Below are 17,664 nucleotides of genomic sequence, written 5' to 3'. Positions count from 1 at the left end.
CCCTTGATTGGGGCAGTCATAGAAGTTATGAGTGGCTGCTACAGTGTGGTCTTCCGGTTGAAGTTGCGGACACTCATCAGTGTAGTGATTGTAATCTGCACAGATTCCACATACTCTTTGTGGAACCAACTGCTGGTTGTGCTGTGGTGGAGAAGGCTGAACTTGCTGAGCCTGTTGTTGACTTAGCTGTATCTGCTTCAGCAAGTTAGTCATTTCACATAAGCTCTGAGCTATAGCAGCAGTCTCTTTGCTAGTGGATACCTCTGCGACAGCTTTTGATCGACGTATGGAACTCCGAACCTTGTGATGATATTTCTATATAGGAATTTCTGACTTCTTTGAGCTGTGGCATTGGCTAGGGGTTCTGCCTCGATCCATTTTGTGAAGTAGTCTATTCCTACTATGAGGAATTTGACTTGTTCTGATCCTTGAGAAAAAGGTCCGAGGAGATCGAGTCCCCATTTTGCGAATGGCCAAGGTGAGGTTATGCTGATGAATTCCTCTGGCGGAGCGGTGTGAAAGTTGGCATGCTTCTGACGTGGGGAGCATGTCTTTACAAATTCTGTGGCTTCTTTTTGTAGATTTGGCCAATAAAATCCTGCTCAAATTACTTTTTTGGCGAGTGCTTGCACTCCGAAGTGATTGCCACAGATGCCACTGTGCACTAAATCTAGGACGTCTTTTGTGTTGGAAGTCGGCACGCATTTTAGCAGTGGTATCGAAATCCCTCTTTTGTATAGAGTATTATTTATGAGGGTGTAGTATTGTGCTTCTCGTTTTAACCTCTTTGCCTCTTTCTCATCTGTGGTGAGAGCTTCTGTTCTGAGGTAGTTAATTATGGGAGTCATCCACCCCTGATCGTGACCTGTTATGGCTAGGACCTTTTCTTCTTCTGAGATTGATGGATTCTGTAGAATTTCTTGTATGAGGCTTCTATTGTTGCCACCTGGTTTGGTGCTGGCTAGTTTTGAGAGTGCATCGGCCCGGGCGTTTTGTTCTTGGGGTATATGATGAAATCTCATACTCTCCGAGTTGTCCGAACTGTTCCCTGGTTTTTTCCAAGTACTTTTTCATAGTGGGATCTTTGGCTTAGTAGCTTCCTGTTATTTGTGAAGTAACTACCTGTGAATCGCTGAAGATGATAAGTTTTTGAGCTCCAACCTCCCTAGCCAGCTTCAAACCAGCTAGTAGTGCCTCATATTCTGCTTGGTTGTTTGAGGCAGGGAACCCAAATTTGAGGTAGAGTTTGATTTGGGTTCCCTGGTCGCTTTCAATCATTACGCCTGCGCCACTTCCCATTTTATTTGAGGAGCCATCCACATATAGATTCCATTCTGCAGGGATTTTCGGTGTGTCTGTAAATTCCGCAATGAAGTCGGCCAGATATTGAGCTTTGATGGTCGTCTGAGCTTTGTATTGAAGGTCGAATTCGGACAACTCGACTGCCCATTGCAAGATTCTGCCTGCCAAGTCTGTTTTCTGTAAGATCCCTCTTATGGGCTGGTTGGTCCGAACTTTAATGGTGTGAGACTGGAAATATAGGCAAAGTCGTCGAGATGTTATTATGAGAGCGTAAGCGAACTTTTCTATTTTCTGGTAATTCAGCTTGGATCCTTGTAATGCTTTGCTGATAAAGTATATGGGTTGTTGCCCACTGTTGTCTTCTCGAACCAGTGCTGAGGCTATTGCCCGATTTCCCACCGCGAGGTATAATATGAGTGGTTCTCCTTCCTGTGGCCGACTTAGTATAGGTGGCCGTCCCAAGAATTTTTTGAAGTCTTGGAATGCTTACTCGTATTCTGCTGTCCATTCAAACCCTTTTCCTTTCCTTAAAGTGGCGTAGAAGGGGAGAGATCTTATTACTGATCCAGCCAGGAATCTGGACAAGGCTGCCAACCTCCCGTTGAGTTGTTGTACCTCTTTGATACAAGTCGGACTTTTCATGTCGAGTACGGCCCTGCACTTGTCCGGGTTTGCCTCGATTCCTCTCTGTGTGATCATAAAACCCAAGAATTTACCAGCTTCTACTGCGAAGGTACATTTTGCAGGATTGAGTCGCATGCCGTGTTGTCTTATGGTGTTGAATACTTGTGTTAGGTCGGATAATAACATATCTTCGTTTTGCGTCTTTACTAGCATGTCGTGTACGTAGACCTCCATGATCTTTCCGATGTGATCCGAAAAAACTTTGTTCATTAATCTTTGGTAAGTGGCTCCCGCGTTTTTAAGACCGAAGGGCATAACAATGTAGCAGTAATTTGCTGTTGGGGTTAAGAATGAGGTTTTTTCTTAGTCGGGTGGGTACATTGGGATCTGGTTATATCCTGAGTATGCATCCATGAAGGAGAGGTATTTATATCCGGAGGAGGCATCTACCAGAGCGTCGATGTTTGGGAGTGGATAAGGATCTTTCAGGCAAGTTTTGTTGAGATCGGTATAGTTAGTGCACATTCTCCACTTCCTGTTTGACTTTTTTACCAAAACGACATTAGCAAGCCATAGAGGGTATTTGAATTCTCTTATGAAACCTGCCTCCAGCAGAGCTCATACTTGTTCTTCCACGGCTTGAGAGCGTTCTGGTCCTAGCTTTCTGCGCCTTTGTTGTACCGGCCGAGATCCTGGGTAGACTGCTAACTTGTGGCACATTAGTTTGGGATCTATGCCCGGCATGTCTGCGGCCTTCCACGCAAAGAGGTCGGCGTTGTCTCGTAGAAACTATATGAGTGATTCTTTTATGTCTCCTTTTAGGAGTGTGCCGATGTTGGTTGTTTGGTCCAGGGTGTCCCCGATCTGAATTTTCTCTATTTCTCCTTCAGGTTGTGGGCGGAGCTCCTCCCGCCTCTGAACTCCGCCGAGCTCAATTGTGTGGAATTCTTCTCCTCTGCCTCTAAGGTTTAGACTTTCATTGTAACAGCGGCGCACCATCTTCTGATCTGCCTTTATCGTGGCTATTCCTCCTGTAGTTGGGAACTTCATGCATAGATGTGGAGTTGAGACTATTGCGCCGAGCTGATTTAACGTTGTCCGACCTATTAGAGCATTGTAGGCTGAGTTTACGTTGACGACGATGTAATCTACTTTGAGTGTTCTTGACTGACTTCCTTTTCCGAAAGTTGTGTGGAGCGAGATATATCCCATCAGTTGAACTAGGGTATCTCCTAGCCAGAACAAGCTGTCCGGATATGCTCTGAGTTCTTTTTTTCCAAGCCGAGTTTGTCGAAAGCGGTTTTGAATAAGATGTCAGCAGAGCTCCCCTGGTATATCAACGTGCGGTGAAGATTTGCGTTTGCTAGTATAACAGTGATGACCATGGGATCGTCATGCCCTGATGCAACGCCGGATGCGTCTTCCTTAATAAAAGTGATCGCTAGGATGTCGGGTGCTTCCTCCTTTTCTGTGACGTGATATACGTCTTTTAGATATCTTTTGCAAGATGATTTGGAGATTCCTCCCCCGGTGAATCTGCCGTGTATCATGTGGACATGTCTTTCTAGCGTTCGAGATGATTGCGCGGTTGGTCCGACGTCTTCTGCTCTTCTTCTTTTCCTTTGTTCATCATCATGGGTGGCCAGGTATCGATCTAGCTTTCCTTCTCGTACGAGCTTTTCTATGACATTTTTTAGGTCAAAACACTCATTCGTGGAGTGCCGACGGATTCGGTGGTACTCACAATATTCAGCCCGATTTCCTCCTCCTTTTTTGCCTTTGAGTGGTTGAGCTGGTGGTATTTTTTCCGTGTTACAAACATCTCTGCATATATCCACAAGAGACACCCGGAGAGGGGTGTAATTGTGGTATTTTTTATTTTCTCTCCATGTTGATCTTCCCTCTTTCTGGAATCTTTGTCTTTGTCCCGGGGGGTGAACCCGGTCTTCGAGGTTTCTCCTAATCGGGAGTTTTCCTCCATGTTGATGTACTTTTTTGCTCATTCCTGCACCTCGTTCAGGGATGTGGGGTACTTCTTCGATATAGATTGACTAAAGGGCCCTTCTCGCAAGCCATTAATGAGGCCCATAATAGCAACTTCTGCAGGCAAGTTCTGTATATCCATATATGTCTTGTTGAATCTTTCCATGTAGTTACGTATGCTTTCCTGTTCTTCTTGCTTGATTCCCAATAAGCTCGGAGCATGTTTAGCTTTGTCCTTTTGGATGAAGAATCTGGCCAGGAATTTCTTAGCCATGTCGTCGAAACTTGAGATGGATCTAGGAGGGAGATTGTCGAACCATTTGATTGCTGTTTTTGTTAAAGTGGTTGGAAAGGCTTTGCAACGAACTACATCTGAGGTGTCGGTGAGATACATTCTGCTTCTGAAGTTGCTGAGGTGATGGCTGGGATCTGTAGTGCCGTTGATGAGAGAACTTTTGCGTGGTCTAAACCTTCAAAAGTTCTTTCATACAAACTTTTTGGGTGTCACAAGTAATAAACCCCTTTAAAAATTGTTAACCGAGTATTCAAACCTCGGGTCGTCTTCTCAAGGAACTGCAAGGAGGTATGTTCTTATTATTGGCTATGGAGATTGTGAATTCGGGGTTTCAAGAATGAGGAATAAGTAATATAAATGGCAAGTAAAATAAATGGCAATTAAAATAAATAAATACTGTAAAGCAACTTTTGGCAAGGTGAGAGAAATTAGAAGTCCAACTTAGTTATCCCTCTCAACAATAATGAAAGTTGTATCTTAATTCCATTTAGTTAACCTTTGAAGCAAAGGTAAGTCAATGGACTAATTAGTTTGACCTTCGAATCCTATTTATTTCCTAAGAAAAAGTTGGGATTATTGAAGTTCAGTTCAATTAGCAAGATAATGATTATCACTTACGCTGAGTTTGATAACTGTTGAGTTACTGATTTCTTAACCAAGACCAAAAGGGGGAAAAAGTAAATTGCTGGAATAAAATATCTTCAGATCGGAAGCAATGGTAACGTAAATAAAAGCAAGCAATCATAAACTGAAAATACCTCAATTATCATTAATTCAAACAATAATCTGTGACATGGAATAATTCATAAATTAAATTATAAAAGTAAATAATTAACTCAAATGCTGGAATAAATAAATAAAGTGAAAGGGAAGCTTAAAAACAAAGGAACATAAAAACCTGGATCGAGAGTCACTTTTACAAGCTAAGAGAAGTCCTAAATCCTAATCCTAAGAGAGAGAGGAGAGAACCTCTCTCAAAACTAAATCTAAATCATCGGAAGTAACAAAAATGCGAGCCCCCTTCTGAATGGATGCATTCCCACATTTTATAACCTCTAGTCTATGTTGTCTGTACTTGGATCTGGGCCAAAAAGGGCTTCAGAAATCGCTGGGGCGTATTCTGTAAATTCTTATTCGTGGCCTCTGTCACGCATCCGCGTGGGTCACGCGGTCGCGTCATTCGGAGCTTTTCCTTGCCACGCGGTCGCGTCAGTCACGCGTCTGCGTCGTATGCATTCTGCTTAAGGCGCGCGGTCGCGTTAGTCATGCGGCCGCGTCGCTGCTTCTTTGCTTCTGGCACGCGATCGTGTCATCCATGCGATCGCGTGGGTGCCAGTTTCTTCAAAACTCCGTTTCGCACTTTCCTTCCATTTTTGTATGTTTCCTTTTCCATCCTTTAAGTCATTCTGCCTTAGAAAATCTGAAACTACTCAACACACTAATCACAGCATCGAATGGAAATAAAGGTAATTAAAATAATTAATTTTAAAGCTTAGAAAACATGTTTTTCACATACATCACATAATAAGGAAGGGAAAGTAAAACCATGCAATTAATATGAATAAGTGGGTAAAGGATTGAATAAATCACTCAAACTAAGCACAAAATAACTCATGAAATATGGATTTATCAACCTTTCCACACTTAAACAATAGCATGTCCTCATGCTAAATCCAAGATGAAGATTAAGGTTAGGTTAAAGTGGTGGAATGTTATGCAATGCAACCTATTCTAAATGCATCTACCTAAATGAGTCATGCAATTCCAATTTATCCACTCATATATAAAGCTTACATGTAGCCAAATTAATTCACATTCTCAAGGAGTCATATATATATATAGCCAACCCTCAAATAATAAAGCATTTTAGCAAATGAGATGGGAAAGAAAAATATTGTACAAACTTGCAAAACAATTAGTAATTTAAGCACAGATATATGTTGATGAGTTTTTGAACCCTCACTGGATTTGTGTTTACTTTCTAGTCACTCAGTGTTTATTGGGTTTATTCACTCTACTTTTCTTTTTATTCTTACTTTCTATAACTTTGTTCTTCATCTAACCAATCAACAATTATAGAATATAGTCACACCAAAAATCATGAGGTCTTTAATTAAGGTTGTAATGGGGCTAAGGTAAAGGTAAGGATATATGTATAAGGCTAAGTGAGCTAATAAGTGAATCCTTAATTAGACTAAGATCTCACCTAACATACATATTTAGTAAAACAAAACTTGTTTACCTATTTTCCCATATTTTCCCACTTATTGTTACATGCTCATGCTTCAATTTTTATTTTTATCCCATGTGCATTGCTTTTATTTTGCATTGGGGAATTCTTTTGTATCCCCTTTATTAAATACTGAAAAATAACTCTCTTTTTTTTTGCACATGGTAATTTAACTTTGATTTTTCATGAGCATGCTTCCCAAAGTTTCTGAGTTATTTTATTTCTTTCAACTTTTTCTACCTTTTGTTTCTATCATCCATGTTCCCAATAGGTTTCCCACACTTTAATCTATTCATAATTTTCTATCTTAAGCTAACCAAGGATTCAACTTGGGATTTTATTTTGTTTTTCTGCTTAAGGCTAGTAGTGTTGCTAAATAGAATAAAAGAGATTTTAAAGGCTCAAGGGGGCTAACAAAGGTGATGTAAAAGGTAGGCTATTTTTGGGGCCAGTGGGTTAATATCAAATAATGGCCTCAATCATTCTTTTGGTATGTACCTATATTCTATATTCTATATTCTATAATTGGACATATAGATTAAAACAAAGTAAAGAACATCAGAATAAAAAAAGAAGCGAAACACACAGGAATGAAATTATGGTTTGAATGTAACCATACAATTAAGCTCAAGACTCATAGGCTGTGTATTCTCTAACTCAAGCATCATATATCATTCATATATGTTATGCAGGTTTAGTTAAAAATTCCCATTATTCTCATAAAAAATATTTAGGGAAGCCTTTGAAGTTCTAATGTTCCTCCTTGATGAAATGTTGTTAACTTAACTATATGATGTAATGCTCTATATACAAGGTTTATGGATTTAAATCTGTTATGTTCAATTTCCTAGCTTACTTCCTTTTTATATTTTTCAATTTAGACTATGCTATCTTATGCTAAAAAGGGTAAACTATACTAATTAATCCACTAATAAGTCAGAATTGCAAACTAAACTAAATAACTAAAATAAACTAAATAGCTAAAATATGAACTAAAAATGCAAAATGCAAAAATAGAGTAGAAATACATAAAAGTAGCAATGTATAAGTACGAGGAAAATAACAATAAAAAGAAAAATACAGAAAAATATCCAGAATAAAAGAAAAAGAGATGTAGTGGTTCACCAAAATAAAACGCCAGAGATGGCGACCTCCCCACACTTAAAGTGAAGCATCGTCCTTGATGCTCAGTCAAGCCGGGTGTGAAGGGGTGTCATCACTGGTAGGGATGGTAGCTGGAGGCTCTGTGGTGGTGGTGGGCGGAGGGTCTGGCTGCTGTAGAGGAGGTGCGGACTGGATTGGGATCTCCGGATCTGCAGCCTCAATCTGATGTGGGACCTCCCGGTGTGGTGCAGCCTGCTCTGTGCCTGCCTGCTGATGGGTCTCTGCCTAGGAATGAGTCTCCTCCTCGTGCTCATCCTCCTCCTCCTCTGATGGCTCTGATAGTGTGTCGGGCTCGGAGGGGATGTCAGCACCCTGTCGGATCATTAGCTTCAGATGCGAATAGTGTCGCTGGCTGCGACGCTCCAATCTCTCATACCGGCACCGGTTACGGCGCTCCATCTGATCAAGCTGTCGGAATAGGCGGTGCACGAGGCGGTATACGGGCTCAGAGGCAGGTGGAGGTGCAGTGGTGGCAGCAGGGGCAGCAGGGGTAGCTGTGGATGAAGAGGGTCCAGCAGACGGTGGGGCTGTCTCATCAGTAGCAGTAAAGGGTGGTGGTCTGTAGCCCAAAGCGAGGAAGTTCCTGCTGTGAGGAATGATCTTCCTGCAGTCCGCCGCTGGTGGTCTCTCATCGGCATCCTCCCATGGCACGTCAGCTTGACGGCCTAGCTGTGTAATCAGATAAGGAAAAAGGAGGGTGCCTCGGACGTGGACCCTGGCCATATAATGCCGGATAAAGCGTAGTAGATAAAAGTCCTTACCCTCCATCACACACCATAGGAGGGTGATCATGGCAGCTAGAATCTCCGTCTCATGAGTACTCGGCATCACATAGTTGCTCAAGATCTGATGCCATAACCGAGCCTCATCATTTAAGTACACCCTCTTGATCCCTCTGGGCATGGTGGTATCCTGACCCATCTCCCAAGGAACAGTCGGGTCGAGGGCTATCCGGGCCTTCAAAGCATCCCAATCAAACCGCATCAGGCGCATGTCCTCCTCAGCCTTTTTATAATCATCAGGCTGATCGGACTTGGCCAGGAGCTGGAGAATGTTCTCTATGGCCTCCTCAGTGACCAAAATCTGTTTTCCTCTCAGGTTCACTGCATCTAGGGTAGTAAGGTAGTAGTTGCAGTAGAATTTCTGAACCCAAGATGCATTGACCTCTGTCAGTGCTCTCTCCAGAAAGAACCAGCCTCTTTGCTTGATGTGCTCCGTGGTGTACTGCCGGAGTGCTTCTGGAATCTTCAGAGTTCTCTCCAGGTATAGGTTTCTGGAGTCTGCAAATGCCGGATACTTCAGCTCACAGTACCGGTTTGCAAATTTTATGGAATCATTTGCAGGGAGTAGCTGGTCAGCTTTTTCCTGCTGTGTAAAGTTCTTCTCCCGCCATGAAGAATCATGCATTAAGTCAATGATGGACTGGGAGGACTCTCCTCTTTTGCGCTTGCCAGTAGCCTTGCCTTTTCCTTTTCTCTGTGAGGTAGACATCCTGAAAAATAGAAAATCAGAATATGGATAAAAATAGGAAAGCAAATAGGCAATTAAACAAAGAAAACTCAAAGCGCCAAAGGAGAAAGGGAAGGAGGTAAATGAGTTATGAATTGTGCATTAAGGATTGTATAGCAGTTTAAAAGTTTGAAAGGAATAATTTACAATCCAAAATGTATCAGAATTCAAGTTAAATAGAAAAATTATCATTATGCCATGGTTAGAAAGTTAGAGGAAAGTGAAAAGTCAGAAAAGAGATTTGAAAAAGTTAGTATGGTGAGAATTTGAAAAAGAGGTCAGTAAATTAAAATTAGTGAGTCAGTAAAAAGTGGGTTAAAGTAAGTGGCATAAAGAAAATATTCCACGTAACAAGGATTCACAGGTAAGAATAGAAGTAACTCATAACCAAACAAGGAAAACAATTGGATGCTGATTCAAAGAGATATATAGAAGAATTGGAATCAGAGCATCACAGATGCAGTTTATAAACCAGGAAATCAAAGAGGATAAGAAAGCCTGCCATGGTATTCATGAAATGGTTTGGTGAAAGTAGAGGACAACAGAGTTTAAATGGCCAAACCAAAACATGAACATTTTACAAAAATTTGGGCAGCATTCCGGCTAAAAATGGATTATCCCAGAAAATAAACAGCAATCAAAGCAGTTTATATGAATTAAAAAGTCAAGCTGCAGGTACATATAAAGAATATAAACATGAAAAGTCAATGTAAAGATCAGCAATATACAAGTAATACAGCATATGAACAAGATCACAGCAACAGCAGATTTTCAAATATGATAAAATAGAAGCAAGAACAGTGCAAATAAACAGACCTAGATCCACTAACCACAGCCTAGGCTACCTAACAACCTAAAATCTACTACAACATGCATATCTAGCTATCCTAAACATGAACATAAATGGAAAAAATAAAAAAAACTACGAACGGAGAAAAAGGATCGCGTGTTGCGGAACCTGGAAAGGCGAAATAAGTAGAACGGGGTAGAAAAACGGCTGGGTGGTGAGGGCGGAGTCCGGGGTGGTGGAGGGCACGGCGGCGCGGAGGGGGGAAACAGTGGTGGAGGAGGGGGAAAGCAGTGGTGGAGGAGGGGGAGGAAGAAGAAATAGGAAGAAAGAAGAGGGGGTTGGGTGCGGCTGGGGACGGCTAAGGTCGGACGGCGGCGGTGGGTGGTTTCTGGCAGTGGTTGGTGCAGCGGTAATGGTGGCTGGGTGGTGGTGGTTGAGGGTTGGAGAGAGAGAGAGAGGGGGTTGAGAGTGAAGGGGTGGGGCGCGAGATAGGGTTTCGCGTGACCTGGGGGGTTATATTTTGAAATCCACGCGGCCGCGTGAGGCACGCGGTCGCGTGGTGGGGGTAAAAATGGGGATGACGTGATCGCGTGGGTCGCACGATCGCGTGAGAGGGTAAGAGAGGGGATGGCGCGATCGCGTGGGTCGCGCGATCGCGTCGCTGGAATTTGTGCTAAACGCACGAATCCAGCGTCGTTTCAGCGCAACTCTCTGTCTCCTTCTGGGGTGATGTGCAATTCATGCGACGCGATCGCGTCGCTCACGCGGTCGTGTGGGATTGGTATTGTGCAAGTGACGCGATCGCATGGTGCACGCGATCGCGTGGGCCAATTTGTGCAAAACGCACAAGGGCCGCACGATTCCAGCCCAACTTTCTGGATGTTGGATCTTTACGCCGATGTCCAGGTCACGCGGCCGCGTGGGTGACGCGGTCGTGCGGGTTGTGTTTTCGCAATATGACGCGATCGCATGGGGCATGCGGTCGCGTCGTGCACCCCTTTTTTGTTTTTTTTATTATGCATGAAAATGCAAAATGCAGTGATTAATATGAATGCTATGCATGATGCCAGGTTCAATAAAAATAAAATAAAAATGAAATAAAAATAAAAACAAATAATATGAAATAAACTAAAAAAGAAGCGACCATACCATGGTGGGTTGTCTCCCACCTAGCACTTTTAGTTAAAGTCCTTAAGTTGGACAGTGGAAGAGCTTCCTGTTATGGCGGCTTATGTTTAAACTCGTCCAAAAATCTCCACCAGTGCTTGGAATGCCAATAGCCTCGGGGGTCCCAAACTAGGCATGTAAAGCTTCTGAGCAGCTTCAAATAGATTGTTAGGCTCCCGGGGTGACAAATGTCAGAATAAACTCCAGGATTCCAAGCCTTGCTTTTAAATCCGCCTCCGTCTTGATCTATATGTTTCCATCCGGGCGGTTTAAAAGGTAGAATCTCACCATGGTGACCAAACGTTCTGCGTGATCCATGCAATTGAGCATGATACCAATCCGTATACTTCGAGGTGAAGCGTGGAACCTTATTGAACCTTGTGCACCAACTCTGAGTACGAGCCATTTCCCTCTTACTCTTAAAGTCGCAAAGAGCTCTAAGCTGGCCATCTGTTTCAAGCAAACCATATTCAAGTGAATAAGTAAAGTTATAGGTTAAGGATTGTACCCACTTGAAGCTTGTATTAGGTGGTAATGGCCTTGGGATGGGTGTTTCCGGTGATTCTGTAAGTTCTACTCCCTTGTGCTCTTCTGTGAATTCCTCCACTTCATTGCAAGAGTCTTCAAATGTATCTGTGTCCTGGTCAAAGTCTCCTATGTCTTCCTCATCACTTGAGTCATAGATTGGAGGTTGAGAGAAATTTACCTCCGCATCATCTTCGCATTCACTTGGTGAAGATTCTTCGATTTCAGAGAATTCACTTGCGGATGCAAGTTCATTACCAAGAGAGCTAGACTTGTGACTATCATCATCAAGGGAATTCGCTTCTTGGATTATTCCGTTTGATTCTTCATAAGCGACTTGCCTTGGGGGTTGTGTACTATCCTCCTTAGCATCAACTGTAACGTCCCTAACGGAGTTATCCTCAGCTCTGGATTCCCATGGAGGTTCAGCATCTCCTAGATCTTCAACCAATTCTTCTTCTTGAACAATGACAGCTTCTTCTACTTGTTCTAGTACAAATTCATTTCCTGTCTTGTCCACTGGAGTTTCTGGTATCTCCTTCATGCTCTGCTCTTCATTAGACTGTCCACATGGAGTTGTCGTTGATCCTTGTATATTTGAGCGCCTAGAAACCCATTGAATTACTGCTTGCTCCAGTTGTCGAATGGTGGTTTGAAGATTATCTACTCTTTCCTTTAGGCAAACCTCTGCTTCTCGGGTTTCCGGACTTGGACATGATACATAATAAAGTGGTGGTGATTGGGAGTGATTGGATTGGTAGTGGGGTAAGGAAGGATCATATGGTGGCGAATGGTGAAAAGAAGCTTGTGAGTGTGGTGGTTCGAGGTTATGTTGAAAGGGTGGCCTATATGCAAGGGGTGGGGCTTGTTGGTAGTTACAAGGTTGTCCACCGTATCTTTCAGCTGGGTATGCATTGTAGAATGGTCTTTGTCCAGGATATCTCGGAGGGTGTTGTTGCCTAAAGGGTTGATTAGATCCTCTTGGCTCCATCCATCCTTAATTGGTCTGACCTTGATGCATTGGTGGATGAAATTGTGATCCATATTCTTTGTATTTGTATGAAATCATTATTATGGCACCGGTTGAATTCACAACTCCGTTCAACTAACCAGCAAGTGTACTGGGTCGTCCAAGTAATAAACCTTACGTGAGTAAGGGTCGATCCCACAGAGATTGTTGGTATGAAGCAAACTATGGTGACCTTGTATTTGTCAGTTAGGCAGATTAAATTGGTTTATAGTTTCGAAAATTAATAATAAAATAGAAATAATAAAAGGGATAGAATACTTATGCAGATTCATTGGTGGGAATTTCAGATAAGCGAATGGAGATACTGTATGGCTCAAGAACGCCTACTTTCCTATTGCTTCAACTCAATCCTTCTTACTCCTTTCCATAGCAAGCTGTATATAGGGGTTCACCGTTCGACGATGGCTACTTTGTATCCTCTCTGGAAAATGGTCCTCTGCGCTGTCACTCGCATGGCTAATCGTCTGGAGGCATCACACTGGCCGAAGGCTACATCCCATCCTCGCAGTGAAAACTACGCTCACGCGCTCTGTCACAGCACGGCTAATCACTGGTTGGTTCCTGATGAGCGGATAATTTGTACCCTTTTTGGCATTGTTTTTAGTATGTTTTTGGTAGTTTTAGTTGAGTTCTTAGTATATTTTTAGTTGTTTTTAGTTAAAATTCACTTTTCTGGACTTTACTATGAGTTTGTGTGTTTTTCTGTGATTTCAGGTATTTTCTGGCTGAAATTGAAGGACCTGAGCAAAAATCTGATTCAGAGACTGAAAAGGACTGCAGATGCTGTTGGATTCTGACCTCCCTGCACTCGAAGTGGATTTTCTGGAGCTACAGAAGCCCAATTGGCGCAGTCTCAACGGCGTTGGAAAGTAGACATCCTGGGATTTCCAGCAATATATGATAGTCCATACTTTGCCCAAGATTTGATGGCCCAAACCGGCGTTCAAAGTCACCTTCAGAATTCCCAGCGTTAAACGCCGGAACTGGCACCAAAATGGGAGTTAAACGCCCAAACTGGCATAAAAGCTGGCGTTTAACTCCAAGAAGAGTCTCTACACGAAAATGCTCAGCCCAAGCACACACCAAGTGGGCCCGGAAGTGGATTTTTATGTCATTTACTCATCTCTGTACACCCTAGGCTACTAGTTCTCTATATATAGGACCTTTTTACTATTGTATTTTCATCTTCTGATCTTTGGAACCTTTTTCTTTAGATCTTTTGATCACTTTGGGAGGCTGGCCTCATGGCCATGCCTAGACCTTGTTCTTATGTATTTCAACGGTGGAGTTTCTACACACCATAGATTAAGGTGTGGAGCTCTGCTGTACCTCGAGTATTAATGCAATTACTATTGTTCTTCTATTCAATTTCGCTTGTTCCTTGTCCAAGATATTCATTCGCACTCAAGAACTTGATGAATGTGATGATTATGTGACGCTCATCATCATTCTCACTTATGAACAAAGTGACTGACAACCACTTCTGTTCTACAAGCAACCAAGGCTCTAGTGTTTATCTCTTGGATTCTTTAACCGGAATCTTCGTGGTATAGGCGAGAACTGATGGCGGCATTCAAGAGAATCCGGAAGGTCTAACCTTGTCTGTGGTATTCTGAGTAGGATTCAATGATTGAATGACTGTGACGTGCTTCAAACTCTTAGCAGGCGGGGCGTTAGTGACAGACGCAAAAGAATCGATGGATTCTATTCCGGCCTGACCGAGAACCGACAGCTGATTAGCCATATGCTGTGACAGAGCATAGGAACATTTTCACTGAGAGGATGGGAGGTAGCCACTGACAACGGTGAAACCCTTGCATAAGCTTGCCATGGAAAGGAGTAAGAAGGATTGGATGAAGACAGTAAGAAAGCAGAGAGACGGAAGGGAAAGCATCTTCATACGCTTATCTGAAGCTCTCACCAATGATATACATAAGTATCTCTATCTTTAGCTTTATGTTTTATTCATCATCTATACCCATTTGAGTCTGCCTGACTAAGATTTACAAGGTGACCATAGCTTGCTTCATACCAACAATCTCCGTGGGATCGACCCTTACTCGCGTAAGGTTTATTACTTGGACGACCCAGTGCACTTGCTGGTTAGTTGTGCGAAGTTGTAGTGATCACAATTTCGTGCACCAAGTTTTTGGCGCCGTTGCCGGGGATTGTTCGAGTATGGACAACTGACAGTTCATCTTGTTGCTTAGATTAGGTATTTTTTCTTCAGAGTTCTTAAGAATGAAATCTAGTGTTTCAAAGGTGATGTTCTTATCATCACCAAAGCTGATTGATTCTCATCAATTTAGCTCTTGAATGCAATGTCCTGCTGAAGCTTGGCCGGCCATGTCTAAATCCTTTAGACTAAAGCTTTAGACTAACATTGCATGATTCCTGGAATTCTCATTAAGAATTTTGATACCTTTATTTTCCTTTTCACTTAATTTTCGAAAAAGCACAAAAAATTACAAAATCATAAAATCCAAAAATATTTCTTGTTTGAGTCTAGAGTCTCATCTTAAGTTTAGTATCAATTGCATGTTTCTGTTCTTATTGCATTCATGCATGTGTCCTCATTGATCTTCAAGTTGTTCTTGATGATTTCCTTGTTTTGATCTTTGAATTCTATTGACTTGAGTGTTTTGTTATATGCATTCTCATTTTGTTAGTGTCAATGGTATACAAACTGCTAAGTTTGGTGTCTTGCATGCATTATTATTTGATTTTAGTTGCATTTTGATTATTCCTTATTATTAAAAATCCAAAAATATTTTTAATTTGTGTCTTTTCAAGTCAATAATACAGAGAATTGAAGATTCAGAACATACTGCAGAGGAATCACACAGAAAAAGCTGGGCATTCAAAAATGCCCAGTGAAGAAGACAGACTGGCGTTTAAACGCCAGCCAGGGTGCCTGGCTGGGCGTTTAACGCCCAAAAGGGTAGTAGTTTGGGCGTTAAACGCCAGAATGTGCACCATTCTGGGCGTTTAACGCCAGGATGGCACAAGGGGGAGGATTTTGTTTCCAAAATCAATTTTTTTCAAGTTTTCAAAGTTTTTCAAAATCAAATCTTTTTCAAATCATATCTTTTCAATCAAATGTTTTCAAAATCAATTTCTTTCCTTTTTCAAAGATACTTACTAACAATTAATGATTTGATTGAACATTTTAAGTATGTTGCCTTTTCTGTTGAGAAAGGTTTAATGTTTGAATCATATCTTTTCTTGTTAGGCAAGTCATTAATTTTTAAAAATCAAATCTTTTTAAAATTGTTTTCAAATCATATCTTTTCAATCATATCTTTTTAAAACCATAACTTTTCAATCAAATATTTTTAATCACATCTTTTTCAAAATAGTTTTCAATCAAATCTTTTTATTTCTAATTTCAAAATCTTTTTCAAAAATCACTTGATTTCTTTTCCACTCTTATTTTCAAAAATCAATTAAGTGTTTTTCAAAATGTTTTCAAAATCTTTTACTTAATTTTCGAAAATTACTTCCCTTCTTCTCACATCCTTCTATTTATGGACTAACACTATTCCTTAATGCAAATTCGAACTCCATCTTCTTTGATAAGTTCGAATTTTCTACCTCTGTCTTCCATTTTTCTTCCTCTGACACCTCAAGGAATCTCTATACTGTGACATAGAGGATTCCATATTTTCTTGTTCTCTTCTCTTTCATATGAGCAGGAACAAAGAAAAGACATTCTTGTTGAAGCTGACCCTGAACCTGAAAGGACCTTGAAGCGAAAGCTAAGAGAAGCTAAGGCACAACTCTCTGTAGAGAACCTAACCAAATTCTTCAAAGAAGAAGAAGACACGGCAGCCGAAAACAACAACAATGCCAACAATGCAAGGAAGGTGCTGGGTGACTTTACTGCACCTACTCCCGACTTCTGTGGGAGAAGCATCTCTATCCCTGCCATTGGAGCAAACAACTTTAAGCTTAAGCCTCAATTAATTTCTCTAATGCAACAGAATTGCAAGTTCCATGGACTTCCATTGGAAGATCCTCATCAGTTTTTAGCTGAATTCTTGCAAATCTGTGACACTGTCAAGACTAATGGGGTAGACCCTGAGGTCTATAGACTTATTCTATTCCCTTTTGCTGTAAGAGACAGAGCTAGGACATGGTTGGACTCACAACCTAAAGAAAGCCTGGACTCATGGGAAAAGCTAGTCAATGCCTTCTTGGCAAAGTTCTTTCCACCTCAAAAATTGAGTAAGCTTAGAGTGGAAGTCCAAACCTTCAGACAGAAGGATGGAGAATCCCTCTATGAAGCCTGGGAAAGATACAAACAATTGATCAGAAAGTGTCCTTCTGACATGCTTTCTGAATGGAACATCATAGGTATTTTCTATGATGGTCTCTCTGAACTATCTAAGATGTCCTTGGATAGCTCTGCTGGAGGATCTCTTCATCTGAAGAAGACGCCTACAGAGGCTCAAGAGCTAATTGAAATGGTTGCAAATAACCAATTCATGTACACTTCTGAAAGGAATCCTGTGAACAAAGGGACTAATCAGAAGAAAGGAGTTCTTGAGATTGATACTCTGAATGCCATATTGGCTCAGAATAAAATATTGACTCAACAACTCAATTTGATTTCTCAAAGTCTGTCTGGAATGCAAAATGCACCAAGCAGTACTAAGGATGCTTCATCTGAAGAAGAAGCTTATGATCCTGAGAACCCTTCAATGGAAGAGGTGAATTACCTAGGAAAACCCTATGGAAACACCTATAATTCTTCATGGAGAAATCACCCAAATTTCTCATGGAAGGATCAACAGAGACCTCAACAAGGTTTCAACAACAACAATGGTGGAAGAAACAGGTTTAGCAATGGCAAGCCTTTCCCATCATCTTCTCAGCAACAGACAGAGAATTCTAAGCAGAACCCCTCTGACTTAGCAACCATGGTCTCTGATCTAATCAAAACCACTCAAAGTTTCATGACTGAAACAAGGTCCTCCATTAGGAATTTGGAGGCACAAGTGGGACAGCTGAGCAAGAAAATTACTGAACTCCCTCCTAGCACT

General features: G+C 41.6%; 1 protein-coding gene and 1 non-coding gene across 2 annotated transcripts; both read right to left on the bottom strand.

The window, feature by feature from the left end:
* Window positions 1-3,925: 3,925 nt before the first annotated feature.
* Window positions 3,926-4,303, bottom strand: LOC130959864 (uncharacterized). Its single transcript, XM_057885327.1, has one exon. The coding sequence runs from the start codon at window positions 4,301-4,303 to the stop codon at window positions 3,926-3,928; it is 378 nt and encodes a 125-aa protein (XP_057741310.1).
* Window positions 4,304-16,848: 12,545 nt separating this feature from the next.
* LOC130959931 (small nucleolar RNA R71) lies at window positions 16,849-16,956 on the bottom strand. The gene has a single exon (XR_009078920.1). It is a non-coding gene; the product is annotated as a small nucleolar RNA R71 (small nucleolar RNA).
* Between the last annotated feature and the right edge of the window lie 708 nt (window positions 16,957-17,664).

The sequence above is a fragment of the Arachis stenosperma genome, unplaced genomic scaffold, assembly GCF_014773155.1.
Source record: "Arachis stenosperma cultivar V10309 unplaced genomic scaffold, arast.V10309.gnm1.PFL2 arast.V10309.gnm1.Scaffold_100025, whole genome shotgun sequence".
NCBI lineage: Eukaryota > Viridiplantae > Streptophyta > Magnoliopsida > Fabales > Fabaceae > Arachis > Arachis stenosperma.
The sequence above is the reverse complement of the archived record's forward strand: the minus strand, read 5'-3'. Positions and strand labels throughout refer to the sequence as shown.